At 35.1% G+C, this 17,487-nt stretch overlaps 1 protein-coding gene across 1 annotated transcript in view; it reads left to right on the top strand.

Annotated features, from left to right (window-relative positions):
* LOC108370783 (Dpp target gene) overlaps window positions 1-12,275 on the top strand; it is a 21,051-nt gene extending 8,776 nt beyond the window's left edge. The window contains 4 exon segments of the mRNA XM_017626186.1: window positions 9,260-9,706; window positions 9,709-9,844; window positions 9,919-10,282; window positions 10,285-12,275. Coding sequence (XP_017481675.1) covers window positions 9,260-9,706; window positions 9,709-9,844; window positions 9,919-10,282; window positions 10,285-12,024 — 2,687 coding nt within the window. The 3' untranslated portion in view covers window positions 12,025-12,275.
* The last annotated feature ends 5,212 nt before the right edge of the window (window positions 12,276-17,487 follow it).

Below are 17,487 nucleotides of genomic sequence, written 5' to 3' on the forward strand. Positions count from 1 at the left end.
ATGTATATTAGGGTAACTCACCAGAAAAATTGCCGCTTCACCTAACAAAACACAAAAATTGTCGGGGTATAGCTTTCGCCAATGGGAAAGTCCATTTTGTCTGCTGATCAGTGTTGGCTGATTTTTTATGTATTTTCGACCAAAAAACTTTAACCCTCAAAAACGAAGAGAGTTAAAATAGTAAATATTTTTTTTTATTTTATTAAACCTAAATAACAAAAAACGATTCATTTCAAATAAAATAAGATACATAAACCATTAAAATTATACTTAACTAAACAAAAACCTTTTCCTGACAGCGGTCGCCCCTCGGAAGGCAACGAAATACCTCCGAGTGTATTCAGTCATGAAAAACCGATTTTCATAAAAATACAATCGCCGGTCGGAGGTCAACATCAAGACGCACACAGCAAATTGGAGGAGAAGCTCCGCCAAACACTGAGTTAAGACTGCTAGTATATGTGGGTCAAATGTCCATTACAATGAAAAGTTTGGTGTCGGTTCCATATAAAGCGACATCTGTAAATGGAAGTGGAAGGGAAAGTGAAGTGATCCGTTTTAACAGACCACTTAGTCTGCGATATTGACCTTCTAAATCAGATTTCTTTTTAGCATGGAGTTGGAAAAACCCGCTTATTTCTAAACTTAAAAATTATTATTTTTTATTCGAGTTTAATGTAAGAACTAGCAGAAAGAATAAAATCATTTATCACCTAAACTACTGTTGAAACCGGCTGTTAGTCTCTTATCGAAGGTAATTTTAAGATACACATTTTACTTCGGCGGAAAATCCAAGCACTGTCTCCCAAAGGTTGACCGAACCAATATTCGACTTATACCAGACCAAAGCGGCATTTCTAACCTCTCCGTTACAATAATCACCAGATCGTCTACGTAACTGACAGCATATTGTAACCTTATAGTACTTTCAACCAGTGGCAAAAATTACCGATCATTTTTTATAAGACGTGGGCCACCTTAATGTAGAAACATATTTACTCGTACATATATGGGGTGTTCCATACCAAAACGAAGTGGGTTCACATTTTTTTTCTTGAAAAATTTTTCACATACAAATTTTTTGATAAAAACAATTAGTTTTTGAAAATATGCCATCTCAAAAAAAATGAAAAAAATAACAACGCTAGCTCTGGGTATTGCGCAATATTTAAGTATAGTATTAAGGGGTGCACTTTACAATAAATTGAGTTATGATTTACTTTTTTACAACGAAGTTGAGTAAAATGAGTACATTACAAATTTAAACATTTTTTATTTTTTTTTAGAATTTTTTTGAGTACGCAGTTTTGTAGCTCATTAAATTTTAATATAATAAAGTGCAAAAAGTAAAATGCAAGTTTTAAGCTACGGCTTTTTGCACTTGTTTCTTATGGAAGAAAATGAGCAAAACCGTTTTCAAAGATCAAAAAAAAAAAAAAAAATTTACTCCGGTTTTGCACTTTGTTATACTAAAATTTAATGAGCTACAAAACTACATACATACTCAAAAAAATTCTAAAAAAATTAAGAAAAGGTTTAATTTTGTAATGTACTAATTGTACTTAGTACTTACTAACTCAAATTATTGTAGAGTGCACCCCATAATAATATACTTAAATATAGCGCAATACTCAGAGCACTGTGATTTTTTTTAAATTTTTTTTTGAGATGGCATATTTTCAGAAACTTTTTTTTTATCAAAAAATTTGTATGTGGAAAATTTTTGAAGAAAAAAATTTTAAAAATATTTCTTTCCATAGAGAATTTTGATGTGTGTGTGTGTGTGATTTTTTTAGATATATTTTTTCTTTGCCCCGTTCGCGAAATATTTGCAAAACTTTTAAATCGACTTGTTTTTGATTTTGTGCTGTAAAGTATATAAAAATGTATTAATCAAGCTCAAATTTCATATTTATTTATTATTTACATATGTTTATACATCAACCCTAAAAATTTGAAATAAATCAAACACACGAAGTGTAAACCCCCTCCGTTTTGGTATGGAACACCCCATATACATCATATGTACAGTATTGGACATATCTATAGCACCCCCCCTTTCAAAGCGATATTGATTGCCACTTATGTTTAGTTATTTGTTTTTAAGAATTTTCAGTTAAAATACAGTTCATTCTCTAACAAAACCCATATAAATCCATGTTTTAAACTTTTTAAAAGACCGCAAAAAAACGCAACAAACTTTCCCTTAAATTTCAAACTTTTTTCTCAGAAGCTCTAGAATTTTTTTCAGTACACAGTTTTATAGCGCATTCAATTTTAGTCCAATAATGTGCAAGTTTCAAGTCGCTAAAGATTACCGTTGATTTTTTAGAATTTTATTTGTCTCATTTGCTTCCATATAACGACTAAACACAATTTATTTTTATATGGCAGAAACCCGCAACATCCTCGGCGAAAAAAATTCTAAAAAATCAACGGTAATTTTTAGCCACTTGAAACTTGCACATTATTAGACTAAAATTGAATGGGCTATAAAACTGTGTATTCAAAAAATTTCTACCGCTTCTGAGAAAAAAGTTTGAAATTTGGGTGAAAATTTGTTGCAGTTTTTTGCGGTATTTTAAACTTGAGTTTATGTGAGTTTTGTGAGAGAATGAACTGTATTTTAATTGAAAATTCTTAAAAATAAATAAATAAACATGAGTGGCAAACAATATGACTTTCAAATGGGGGTGCTATTGTATTGGTCAATACTGTATGTGCATTTGTACCCCATAACAGCTCCATTGACAGCAGTTGGGGTCATAAAGTATCTGAGTGGCATTAAATAATAAAAAAGAAAACAATTGCAATGAACTTGATAACGATAACTAAATAGTAAACAAAGAAATAAATGGAAGCGTGGGAAAAGCTCATCACCAGCCACTGTTTATAATCCTTTTCTATTTTTTGGATGCTTCCCTTTCAAATTCCCATATCAAAAAGAACAAAAAGAGATTTGGACAGCATCACATTTTTTTTTCAATTTACTGCTTCAGCGGCGAGGAAAATCCTCGTAAAACATTTCAAACACATTTTCCGAAATGAACTTGCCGCTAACACCAAATTCCACGACTGTCAGCTTGCATTCTTGGCTATTTTGATGGCTTGCGGAGGCTATTTTACTATTCTACATACATACATATGTATGTAGAGACTATGCAGCATCTGTATGCAACAACAGATGGGTCTGCTCAGCACATTGATTTGGTCGAATGTTGGAATGGCTTTCTTCTTTCTCCATGTGATGAAAAATTTATGTGTCTTTATGTATAGACTTATGTGTGTCGGTATAAAAGAATGATGAAATGCTAGTTCTTTTTCTTTGAATTTCGTCATTTGAGAAATTCTTGACACGCCACGCTTATTTCAGCGTACATACATATAGCCTTTGGCAACGGCATGCGATCAGAAGGTGCCCCATGGGAGCATGTCGAACACACAAAACTACATATGTAGCTATATGCGTTTGTATATGTATGTGTAAATAAGCACACAACTGTACATACATACATACATTAGCTATATGCTTTCATCCTGCATTTGCATCTTTTTTTAAACTGCTGCTGCTCGGCAATCTGTCGCTGGCCGTCCCCACTTTTATTGTGTGATAATTTAAGATATCGGGAATGCATAATAAATTATGCTTAAACGAACTTTTATGACCCAAAACAGTGCTGATACAGATTATTTTTGCTTTTAATTCTTTCTTTTTTTATTTCTCTTTTGACAAATGCTAATACTGTTGTTATTGCAATGCCGGTATCTGCTTACCGTATGCTTCCAGACTGATTTCCATTTTAATGTCCAAATTAGAATGATTTTTGGTTTGTGGTTATCGTGGTCGTCAGCAAGTCGCCTATCATTTTTGTTGCATGCAGCGTGCATATATTGAAATAATTTGTTGACTTCTGTTCCAGTTATGTAAATATGACTGCATACTGATAAATGTGTGCATACTGTGGCTACAAACATATTTACGTGTACATGTGTACATATGTACATACATACATATGTATGCATATGGATGTAGTTATCGACAGTGATAACAAATAGAAAATACCTTGGAGAATGGGTTCATTGCAACTGGGCACAGTGGGTAAATGCGAATGAAATACATATCTTTAGAATAAGAATGAAATTTTTACCTATACCAAGTCCAAGCCTCGGCTCAGTAGCCTCATATTTAGTTAAGAAATTGTCACTACAAAAATACACGTAGAATTAATGGTGGTTCGGTGACTTTATACAAATCTTTTGCTAACGCTTTTTAAAAACTTTTCAGCCCTCAGCTGCTATGTTGAATTAAGTTCTTCAAATACTGGTCAAAATGGACCACAATGAGAGGGATTAAAGCGCTGAAATTTGTACGAAAAAGTCTCGCTATTTTTAAGTTTAGGTCTCTAAATACGGGCATTATGATAGAAATCGATTTATATACTATGTTAATTTACACCTACAGTGGTCGAACAAATTATAACGGCACCATATTTTGACAAGTTTTGAAATTTTTTTGTTTTTGTTATTCAATTTTGGTTATTTTTATATAAAACTGTAGTTCATTATTTAACAAAACCTGTATAAATCCAAGTTTCAAACTTTAGGCAATATTTAAAAGAACTTCAACAAACTTTCTTGTTGTTGTGTTCACCAAAAAAATCTCTAACTTCTCTACGCCCAAACAAAAAATTCTCTACAAAATTCCTTAAAGAACATTTGTTCCGGCAGCGTTAAAAAATTTCAAAAATTAAAGCACATTTACATGAGGCGGTTTTTAATATGCATATATTATTATTTTAATATAGCACATATATAAGTTTTTTATTTAAATAAATCACAGTATGTGTTCATTAGTGCTCAAAGAAAACGAATTTATTTATTTATGAAAAAACATGAAAAGCAAAAAGCATACATGCGGATATTTTAAAGATGGTGATGTACATACCTTGGCGGCCGCTGTGGTCTGGGTTATGTGAAAACAGCAAGACGCACGCTACAAACCGGAGAAGAAGCTCGGCCAAAAACTAACATACATATGTATGTGTAGGCGCCAATCTATTATTATTATTATTAATATACGTTTTTAGCCACCATAACTTTAAAAATAGATTCTGAACATTTGTACGAGACGCATTTAACACATTCTACTTGCAAAAACGACCCTATCCTGCATATATTTATTCACATTTTAAAAATGCCTTAGATTTTAATATATATATATAAAATCTGCCCTTTTTCCCTACGCACGCATTTTTACAGCCAAAACTCCCTACATGTAGGGAAATTTCCCTACATGTGGAGCAGTGGTTGAAATTAACGGTAATTTTTAGCTATTTAAAACTTGCACTTTATTCTACTCGAATTCAATGGGAAGTAAAACTGCACACAGAGTTTTTGTAGGAGATCTAAATGAATAAGCTCGAAAGTTTTACGAAAGTTGATTGATATTTTTGAAATATTGCACAAAGTCTGAAACTTTACATGGGTATTTACATGGGTTTTGTTGAATAATGAACTATCAAAATTAAATAATAAAAAAACAATCTGTTGAAACTTGTCAAAATATGGTGCAGTGATAATTTGTTCGGCCACCATTATGCCACTTATAATGAAAATGGTAGCGTCTCCCACCCTTTTTTTTTGGAACGCTGTGGTATATGAACCTATTACCAGGTAGGGCTTGGACCAAATTTGGGGTTTCGCCTCCTCTTGCCTCGCTAATCTGTCCGATACCTCTATTCCCTCTATTTCCTTGTTGCGCATAAAACATTGTAGATGAGTGCTACTTATTGTAGATTGTAAGGGTGTTAACTTTTTCCATGTAAACTAACACCAAGACATCGCTTATGGTCTCATCTATCGTTACTTGCACCTGATGGTTAAATGGTTGTGAAAGAGAACTTGCTGTAAATTCTTGTTAAACGTAACTTATTTTCTTCATTGGTAGTAGGTATATTTAAGATACCTCACGCGGCTCTTTCCTCGACTAGGGATGTTCACCCCTGCGCTTTTCTACAGAGTATTTGGTTCACTGTAGGTAGGAAGCTGTCGTGGAAGCCTCACATTGAAGAAGGAGCAAAGAATATATACTGCTGTAGGGAAAAATTGGTAAGACGCCGAGCACAGCCTCTAAGGTAATTTTCTTACTCTACGAATTCATAATGAAGCCAATAACTTTTAGCAGGGTATTTAATAGCCAGAAAGCTGCAGTGGACCTCGTAACACCTTCATTAGAATTGGTGGGGTGCTTAGAACCATTCTTACTCCGTTCCTTGAACCTCAGGCGTAACATAACGGCCGTCGACATCGTAGTTAAGGTTGCTGCAGCTTAACTAATTCTTAACTAAGTGATGACCTGGACACATTTATAATACATATAGCCCCATTTTGAACAGAAACTCCCTGGGAGGTTTCTATCTCCACTTTCCTCTTATCATGAATAAAAATTCCCAGATGATTTTTTATTTTAAATGGCGAAGTTGAGCTGCCAAAAAACTGTCGAACAGCTCTTTTGAAGTTCGGATTTTTCCCAAATTTCCGGGGAAAATGCTACTCTCTGTGAGTTAAAAATTGGAGGATTTCTTTCTCGGGAGAAACCAAATTCCCGGAGAACAAACTCCTTGAGAGTATTCAGAATTGGTCTGATCCTTTTTTGACTTAATCCCTGATAACACTACGTGGCTATATTCATGCCAATTAGCTTCTTCTCAATCCATTTCATCCCTCAAAATATCAGTGGCCGAGGAGAGGAATTTGGAAGAAGACACTGATCCTTGGAAGAGTCGATTTAGCCTTTCGTTAACCGAAAACGCTTTATCAACCATACATTTAGATTTCCAGATCACTGAAGCGTTTTTGGGCAGAAGTAGATGGCATTAAGGAGGTAGTAGATTGGCTGCACAACTGCTTCACTCCGTCATGTATTGTGTCTACTCGAATAGCCAAGCGGAAATCAAGGCCTTGGTCCTTGCGCTACTTAATTTTAGTGATCTGAGGACCTTTAGATTTTAAGCTTTCATTACCATAGGTGCCATTGTTTTACTATAACATCTACTTTCTCATTTATAAAAATAATTGAAATAATATTGTTTTATTATTATTATTTTTATTACCACTGTGCGCAACACTTTTGAGACCTCTTTAATGCCATTCTAAATGTGAAAAAGGGGGGGCATCGTAACGTAACACGATCTTCTGTTTAGACATTGAGTAAACAATTTTGAGGGCGTAAGGAAACAAGTCATAATTCCTTTGTATTTTTAGACTTATTATGTAGTTCATTTACATGTAAATATATGGTATTTACTTAAGTTGGCGACTGTCAGTGTTGTTATAATGATGAACAACTTACACACGTACATACATATGTAAACATTTTATCTCTGTGAATGCTAGTACTTTAAGGTGAATAGTAAATAGAATATTAGAGGTTGTGATCTTCATGCAATGCACGTATGTACATAAATATGTATGTATGTAATAGTAGTCAAAGGGTTCCCGGAAATGTAACGGATGCCCATTTTGGGTGAAAAATAATTTCTTCAATTTCTATGCCAGCTTATTGCTAAACAATTTCAAAAGTTTGATGAACAGAATCAAGCTTTCTGAGCTGATTATACCTTTACTGCCTCCGAGAGGGCCGCGGCCCAAGAGACCGCGAGCTCGGAAATAACCTAACCTTTTTAACAAAACTAAGTAAAGCTGTAACTTTTTTAGTACTTAAAATCAGTTAAAGTGAGACACAACTAAAGACCATATGAGCATACCCCCAGAATGGTCAACCAGGACCGAGAACTAAAATGAACAATCTTTTCTATGGGAGCTATAAGTTATACAGGCAGGTTCTGCAATTCACTTCCGTGTGAATTTCAATCCCATTTCATTTGAATTCAAAGTGACTTTTGTTGAAATTCACTCGGAAGTGATTTGCAGAACCTGCCTGATAGTGGTCCGATTTTGATTGCTCCGATAAATCGAAATTTTAGTCGCATATCTCGAAAACTGGGGGACTAAATTGCGTTCAAACAGACAGACAGATGGACTTGGCTAAATCGACTCAGCTCTATGGTTCGATCATTTTGGTAAATATTTATGTAGGACTATATCTTTTTCTTCTGGTACTTACAAACATTGGACCAAATTTCTAATACCATTTCATGTTCATTAAAGGCATACTTAAGCTTATGTATATATAAAAAAACTAATAGAAATATTTCAACGCAAAATTAATTACATTATATCACTTTGATATAAAATTAAACGTTTTAGAATATTCTGTTCCATTTCGCAGATTCTTGCATTTTTCAATTTGCAGCCAAAAGCAACTTCCATTATTCGTACATTTGCGACCGCATGTTTGTTGCTAACATAACCCAGCAAAATTCGATCGAAATATAAATAGATAGTAACAGTTTATGTTTTCTTTGTTTTTTGAACTTCAAAAGCGAACGAACGTACGGTTTGCGACCGTTGGAAATGCCCATATATGTACATATACTTCATTTTATGTCGTCCTCTGCTTTCCTGAAGCATGTATTGCATTAATGTCATTTGTTCCAATTCCTGTGCCTACAGCTAGTGCTGAACGATCATTTTCGAAACAAAAATTAATAAAAACCTATTTGAGGAATTCTATAAGACAAGACAGGCTACGTAACTTGGCTATTCTGTATATTGAAAATACCAAGGCGAATTGGGAGAAAATAGAACAAATCCATTGAATTTTTAATACGTTTAAGGCTATTAAAATTTAAAAAAATTCAAACTACATGTCTTCTTGAATTTTTTATAATTTTTTGAAACCTGGTACTTTTCGATATACATACATATATACCACGGATTTTGATACCTTGCATAATAAGCTATACCATAAAAGATTTTTTTCTTTAAATAGTCAGGCAACAATTTTGGCCACCTTTTCAGTGGTCTGGCCCTTTTTGCACCGTTATGAACCCCACATATGAAAATTACAACCGAATATATAAAAAGTCTGCGTGTGTAATCAAAAATTTTTTATTTTTTTTGAATTTAACACAAAAAAAGTAATGTGATTCCTGTTAAAAATTGGCTTCGTTTAACGAACATTTTACGAATTAGGCGCACATCATAATATTCGTTATAATGGACGCCCACTGTATTTATGTAGATTACGGTGCCTAACAGTTTACTAACAGCTTCAACGGCTTAGCATACATTTTAACAGTAATTTTCATAGCAATTCACTAAACATATAATTTTCTATGTTTTCTTAACATTGCAGTGCCATTCCTGTCAGCTGCTCCAGTCGAGGCAGTTCCAGTAGATACAAATGCCACCACCGCCATTCCACCACTGCACGCAGTCGACGAAGTTGAATTCACCACTGTTATTACCCCACAATTAGCCAATATCCAAACCACTTTTACCATACGTGAAACTGAAAGCGACCAAAGCCAAGAAGCAACGAATGCGGATATCACTATTGTGAATGAAACGGAAGCAATTTCATTCAACGTTACCAGTACGAATCACTCCAATTCAACGATATCATTAAACGTGCCACAAGATGTTAATAACGAAATCTCGCAAACTGTCAATGAGGGCACGACCACAGAAGTTAGGGACACACCAGAGTTAATCAATCCAAAATTCGAATATACTGAAACCTTACTTACCGGAAATCTCGAGGAGACCATACGTAATTCAGTTAAAAATGAAATTGAGTTTGAACCGACATTGGATCTGCTGTGGCCGAACATCTTCAACAGGCTGCCGCTCTAGAGGAGCTGCAAAAACACAGTGAAGAGCTCTCGGCTGAACAAAATGCAAACATCACGACAATGCCGAACAGAGTGATGCTGCTGATGTAGTAACAGAATGTAAGTTATAATATTCCTTTATAAATTTACTTTAGTTGATAACCCAATAACTGTATTTCAGTGACATCCACTACTACAGTGCTACAGATAGTACTTCAGCTGGATATTCTTCGTCCGCAGAAACAGATCTTTCAATATTCTTTCCCGCACAAGCCGAAGACCGGCCAACGACAGAACAGAATCTTACGGGCAGCCAAAGAGGTGACAGAAATCTGAATGTAAATGCAAACGAAAATTTCGAAATTTTAAACGAAAATGCTGTGGCAGAAAATGAGATCAACGAAGATGGTGAAATGCAAAATATTGAACGAGAGAAAAACGAAAATCATGATAGACTACTTGGAGAAGTTAAAAACACCACATCCACTAGCTGGATCCTACGTGTGAGCCAAAGCTCTACACACATGACTCTAACGAAATAACTGAAGACGGTGTCCAATCGCACCAAAAGGTTGACAATTCTCAAGAGAATAACGATAAGGCAGATCATTCTAGTGAAAGTCAGGAAAGTATTTATGTCGAAACTGAAAAGAGGGACAATGCTGAAATCAATATCAGCAAATTATCAGATGACTTGAAAGAAAGCCTGAAGACAACTCAAAAAGGCATCGCTGATGTTGAAACCGAAGAGGAACACATCGCAACAGAGGTTACGCCAGTTGAAGGAGATACACCATCGCTATCTATAGTTTTGAATGAGAACCTTACGGCTACCGAACCCGTCGAAGCATTAGAAAATGATCCACTGGAAGAACTTATACACTTCGAGGAGAGCCAGTCTTTGCTTAACGAGGAAACCGACACAACTGTTCAGCCCGAAGCTGTAAAGAGTGCGCATATTGTGATCAAAAAGCCAGGTGTAGAATTAGAGGTAGATCAAATTGAACCCCTACATATCGAGGTACAGGAAAAATCCACCATCACAGCAGACATAGAGCTGGAAAAATCGGAGGTAAACGAAAACTATGTTGAAGAGAAAACCGCTGGAACGACTTTAAATCCGCTTGTAGAAGATGATGGTATTGAAAAATTACAAGGTATACAAAGCGAGGAGAGCACCAACAAAGAAACTGCGACTCAATTGGAACTTAAAATGAAAAAAGAAGCCCTCTACGAGCCCCTAGTGAATAATGAGATACGTGACGTAGAAATCAATGCAGAAATTAACTCCGAAAATGACAAACCCAGCGAAGCTGAATATAAAATTGACACAGCTCAAAATGAACTTAGCGACCCAGTGCAGCAAAAGATTGATGCTATTACTGATGCAACAACAAACAATGAACTCCACGCACAATTTGAGGAGAAAGCAGATGATCTTAAGGAAAACCAATACCTTATCCAAGCCAGCAATGAGCTTGTTCACCATGAGGTTCAATCAACCACAGCTCAGACGCATGCTGTTGCAAGTGAACTCACAGTTCAAGAGCCAGTGACAGAGGACAGCAGCGTAGAGTCGAAAAGCCTTGCCTCGACAACAACAGCACAGTTGGAGCAATTACACATTTCACTTTTTAGCACAACACCCAACCCCAAGTCCGAAACTCAAGGAACCGCTACCCAAACGACAACTGAGTCAGAAGCTACTACCGCAGCAAAAGAGTTCGAAGCATTCGAAGATGAAAGCAACAGTACCGACGACCCAAATATAGTGCCGATTTTGGTGGGTGTTAGCGCTGCACAGGGTGATGTCACCGCCTCAACGAAAGGTTCACGCTCCATTAACAAACATCATCCGATGCTGTTCAAAACTGTGGACGCCACCCTTGCCGCAGTGATGTTCGACTCTTTTCCACCACAAGACGCCGATCAGATGTTCAATGATCATTCGGCTGCCGAGAGTGGTGGCATCATTGGTAAGCCGCTGCCAGCGCGTAGCGTTAGTGAAGTGATACCCTCTACGCTCTTCACGCGCTCCGGTCTAATCATTGTGGTTTGCTCCATATTTGCGTTCATGTTTGTGCTTGCATCGGTGGTAGGCTTCCTCATTTCATTCCAACGTCAGCATGGTACATTAGATATTGAGATGCAGGAACAACGTTGTGGCAAGGATAATCTCGACGAGGAGGACGAAGAAGCTGGCACATGCACGCGACTGCTGGAAGTGGAGTTGCCCAAATCATCGATAGTAACGGTTGCTTGCGAGGAGATGGAGGAGTGTTTGTAGGAGGAACATTTCAAGTAGTACATACATACATACATATGTAGTTAATTTAGCACTCAAGAGCGCGGCACATACTGTAAATAGATATAGACATACGATAGTATGTTTACATTTTACACACACACACACACATGCACCCATAGTCAGTTATGCATACATATGTATGCACATTAGGGTGGTCCAAAACTGCATGTGAAAAAGTAGAGTCGGAATTTTTACGCTCCCACCCACTCCCACTAGGATTGTTCTCTACCCGAAAAACAGTATACCCTTATTTTTTTTTTTTTGAAATCAAAAATTATTTAGAGGTCGCTCAAAGCACCTAAAGTTTTCCATGTATTTTAAATGGGGGTAAAACCACTTTTCTTATAAATGGTATAGAATTCTTAAAAATCATTGTTTTTCTATCAGAAAACCCTGCTTATCTGCAGGAGATTCCCAATAATAATAACCAATTTTTTATTTAAACATTTTTTCATCGCAACTATAATTTATAGGTTCGCCAAACACCGCCCACAAAAAGCCCGTAAAATGCAATGAGGGGACCAATAAAAAATCGTTAGTATTTAAAAATGGTTAAATAAACAATTGGGTATTATAATTGAAAGTCTCCTGAAGAGAACCACAGTTTTCCGATCGAAAAATATTGATTTCTACGAAAAGTGGTTTTTCCTCATATAAAATTACATGGAAAACTTTTAGCGCTTTGAGCGACACCTAAATATTTTTTTATTTTAAAATAAATAAATAGGGGTGTACTTTTTTTTTATATAGAACAATCCTAGGGGGTGAGAGCATAACATTCCCGACTTTAGTGTTTTTTGACCACCCTAATGAGCATACTCAAAGAACATAGAAAACCATAGAAACATAGGAGTGGTAGAGAAAACCGAGTAACCGCGTTTTTTATGTTCTTTGACACACTTATGAATGCATGCACTTTGCGCATCGGGGAAAGTGCTTAGTTCATTTACATACTTAGTTCGTATCAAATCGAAACACAGACTGTAATCTTTAATTTTAATAGCAATATTATATTGTGTAAGTTATACGAATAACATAACGATTATTCTGCCATATTTTTGAACCATGAAACATATGTTTTCAGCATTCGTTTTGTTGCATACACTTATTTAGATACTAAGTTATATTTTCGTTTTTAAATTACTTAAGCCATCTTAAGTGGAATGGTTCTATATAATGGTAAAAATCCATGAAACTAAAGACCGAACATTTAACTTTAAATAATCTTCGATAACACTAGCCTAATTCGTTTGCAACTGAGTACCGAAAGAACGCCCAACTCGGTGAAAATTTCCTTTATCAGAGCTCACGCTCAGTAGTGCTGTTTTTCGCTTTCAAATACTACGCATTCGGTCGTTTACTTTTCAACCGAAAACCTGCCTCAACTCGTATAAATATCCGAGTTTGTATTTTGGCGCCTTGCATGTATTTCTTAATCTGACCTAGTGGTGTTCTTCTGCTACTCGGTTGCAAAAGAATTAAGCTATTAGTATAAGTACGCATGATCGCAGTGAACACCACATCCACGAACATAATTGCATTAATTTATACAATAACGTGAATTTTCTGTAAGTCAATCTTAGGTTATAAATTCCAGTTAAGCTATTGCAATGCATGTAGCAAGTTTTTTTTTTTTTGATAAATAAATGGGACTATAAAAACACAAATATTCTGTTAATATAGTGTTTCGTTTTCGATTGGTTTGACTACCAGAGACATTTCCACAGAAATACTATCGTGGAAATCTCCCGATTCCAAAATACTTGGGACACCTTTTCTCCATTTGAGCAATTGATGCAGGATAGGTTAATGTGGTTGCCCCAAGGCAAGGAGTACACTACGAATGGTATTTATTACAAAGTTAAGTTATAGCGAAAAACGCTGTCTAAACCGCAGTCTAGCATAATCTGGACAGTCTAAAAGGATGTGTTGAGAAGATTCCACGACGTCGTGACGAAAATGATTCACCTCGTCTAAAACTTCGTTTGGTCTCGAAAGGCTCTGAGAGGTCCTTATCAATTGGGACGGAGCTAAAAGTTGTTTTGTTTCTCTTCTTACTATCAAAAGCGGTTCTAAAGTCGTCAGAAATTTGGTTTTAGTCGATTTTCTTTTCAAGGGTCTTTGCTGCCAGCTTTCAACATTTCTGCCGGTGTACCGTCGCACAATGGGGCCGCTTCATAGAGGGCGAGAGTAATAACAGAGTACAAATCTTGTGTTCATAACTACTACCAGTTCCTGCGTACAACAACTCAAAGTTAACTTTTCAGTCATAAAATTTTTTTTCGATACCCCGTGTTTAGGCGCGACTGCTAACATCGGGCGCCTTAATGTATGCTATGTACTGCTGCATGTGCAAAAATTTCCTTTATGCAATTTATAAAATTTTTTTTCTGGTTAAAAAAGTTGCAGACAATATCCGTTGGATTTAAAAAAGATAATATAAAGTTTTAGCCAAAAAGAAAATTGAAACTTGAAATTGTATTTCAAAGCCTAATTGTTTCTTCCGACCCTCTTATTACAAGTTTAAGGCCTTACAAACATTTAGAAAAAATCATTTGATCCAAAAGTAAAAGACATGTTTTAAGAAGTGAATTTTGAGCATACATAAACTGAATCTGATGCTTCTGAAGGCGAATTAAACTTTTCATCATGCATTGTACCGTTTTCTCATTGATTCTATTTGAAGTAATCTTTATGGCCCTTTACCATTATTATAATGTACATTATTTTATTTTTCAGTCTTAATAACACGAAGTAAGTGACTAAATGGAGAGAGTGGTGCACGCGGATGATCTCTTTTTATTCTTTTTCACTAAATACATATTTTTCAATTTAACCAAAAAAAACTAGTTTTTTGAACAGTCTTAGTACACAAAGCAATGGAAAATTTTTATAAAAATGATGCCATATTTTCCTTTTGAATGTGTTTACCGCATTTTTATGGGAAAATACCGGTTACAGACTTTTGAGCATCAACTTGTATGAAGCCTCATTGTCCGTCGGCGCGTCAAAGATTGTTGTTTGGAATCTGCATTATTACCGTTCCACTGTGTCTTGGTCGATATGTTTGTGTATACCAGAAGAAAGTAAAATAACGCTTGCTTTCGGTTCTTGATATTAAATGTAACTCCTATTGTCCATACGTGAACCACCCTTCCAACAAGAAGGTAGAAGGTACTCTATTGAACTAAGGTACTCTTGGAACTTATATTTACTATCGAGGTTAGAAGATATCTCAGAGCAGAAGCTTGATAGGAACATCGCAGACTGTTTGCGTAAATAATAATAATCGTTCACTAAATGCCCCAGCGGATGTACGGCCAACATATTACCTTCTTAATAGTCACTGTTTTATTACTGCCAGGAAATACTAGTAAAATCACGTCCAAGAGGAAAACGAAAAGATTTTCTTGGTTAATCATCATGTGGCAGCTACTAAAGTGCTCTGAATCTTCTTACAGTAAATTTTTATGAGAAATTTCTGACCAGATTGAGTGTAGCATTTCTACCTCAACCTTGATTACCTCAATCTACTACTCAATTTAGTTTTGACAACAAGTAATCCACGAATATCCAGAGTACATATCTGGATTCAAGGCATGGTAGGCAGTTACATATATGTATTCGCTCCAACGAACTTTCATGATATCTCAACCGTCGTCAACACCGAGAAAAGAGTTTAATTACGTCAACTAAATATGTTTCAGTCAACTCATAATTTTGTTGTAGCTACCTAATTTGTGTACAGTTACCAAGTCAAGTGTTGAGAGAAATATATTTAGCTCATTTTTTCTGAGCGTACCTTATCATGGAAGCGTATTCTGAGTAGTTTGGTCTTGGCTCGCAGAGACATTCCAAGGAACAAAGGTGCACATTAAACAACCAAGATGGAAAGAAACTACTCATAGTTAACTATTCTGAAGCAGCTGGAATTCCATTACCTTTCTATAAGTAACAACTTGAAATTGGCCCCCCTGTTGGAGGAAAATATGCATATCATTTAGTTAAGATAATAACGGTAAAAAAATTTAATATCTCTATACAACTTGTTTATTGAGGTATCCTAATGGCGACATTATTGGTTTTTCTTGCTATTAGGGGCCCTTCGTTCCGTATTGTGGATTAAGCGGCTATTGGGCATCACCTATTTGAAAAAAAGAGAGTAATTTAAAATAGCGATTCAAGTAAAAATGAAGGCAAACCAGTAAATATATATGCATATAAAAAAATACCAGGGAAATATTAAATATTAAAAATAGGTTACTCTCTCAAAAGTGTCAAAAATGTGTCAACCCGTGACAAAAGTGCCCAGAGCGTGAGGAACGCAAAAAAAAAACTTTTCGTGCCCGGAATCAACAAATTAGTTCCAAACAATGATTTTTATATGTATTTATCTTATATAGCTTATACAATTAGCAAATGCCTACATTTCTTAACCTTTAGTGCTATTTTCCATTTTTGTATTGTACAAAATTTGCTACAGCGATTGTTACTTCAAATTAATTTCTTGTACATTTCTACCTGGAAAATAAGTCGGGTGTTCTGGCAAAAATTTTGATTAGTTTCACTTTTATTTCAACATATTTTGATAAAAAAAAAATACTGATAAAAATAAAATATTTCACACAAACAACAAAAAATATAATCGATAATCGCGTGAGGCTATAGCCTCAAAATTTTAAAATGCGCTTAGTGGCATTGTGCTACTATGATAGCACGGCCGAGTAATCATAGTAAAGTTATGTACAGTAGTCGAACAAATTTTAGCCGCACCAAATTTTCACAAGTTTTAAAATATTATTTTTGCTGTTATTTAATTTTGGTTAGTTTTTTTTATAGTTCATTCTTTAAAAACATCCGTATAAATACAAGTTTAAAGGCACTGTCACATGCCAAAATTTTGTGCATATCGTATCCCAATTGTGTGAACACCCAAAGTATTTTTCTTTATCCCAATTACGAAAATTAATTTTTTGGTACTTTTCAATAAAACATCGCTGTATTGTACCAATCTTTTGACTACAAAAAAAAAAAAAAATCCAATAGCCCAATATAAAAATGTACCAATCGAGTGACACTGCCTTAAAAATTTATGTAATAAAAAAAATCAACAAAATTTCGTTAAAATTTCGAGGTTTTTAATTAAATTCTGAGTATGCAGTTTTGTAGTCCATTGAGATCTAGTAAAATAAAGTGCAAGTTTCAAATGGCTAAACATTTCGATTGATTTTTTAGAATTTTTAAACAGTTCGAAATTTGTACAAAAGTTTGTTGAATTTGTAAACTTTTCTTCAAAAAAGCTTATTAATAACGAATTTATTATTATTTGCACTATGCACTTTTTTTTTTGAAAATTTGGATTTGGTTTCTGCGCAAAAATATTGAAAATGATGATAGAAATGTTGTATAGCTTTGACATGCGGAAGCCCCTCAACAGGTCGT

The sequence above is a fragment of the Rhagoletis zephyria genome, unplaced genomic scaffold (genome assembly GCF_001687245.7).
Source record: "Rhagoletis zephyria isolate East Lansing unplaced genomic scaffold, Rhagoletis_zephyria_1.1 Rzeph_scaffold_04477, whole genome shotgun sequence".
Taxonomy (NCBI): Eukaryota; Metazoa; Arthropoda; class Insecta; order Diptera; family Tephritidae; genus Rhagoletis; species Rhagoletis zephyria.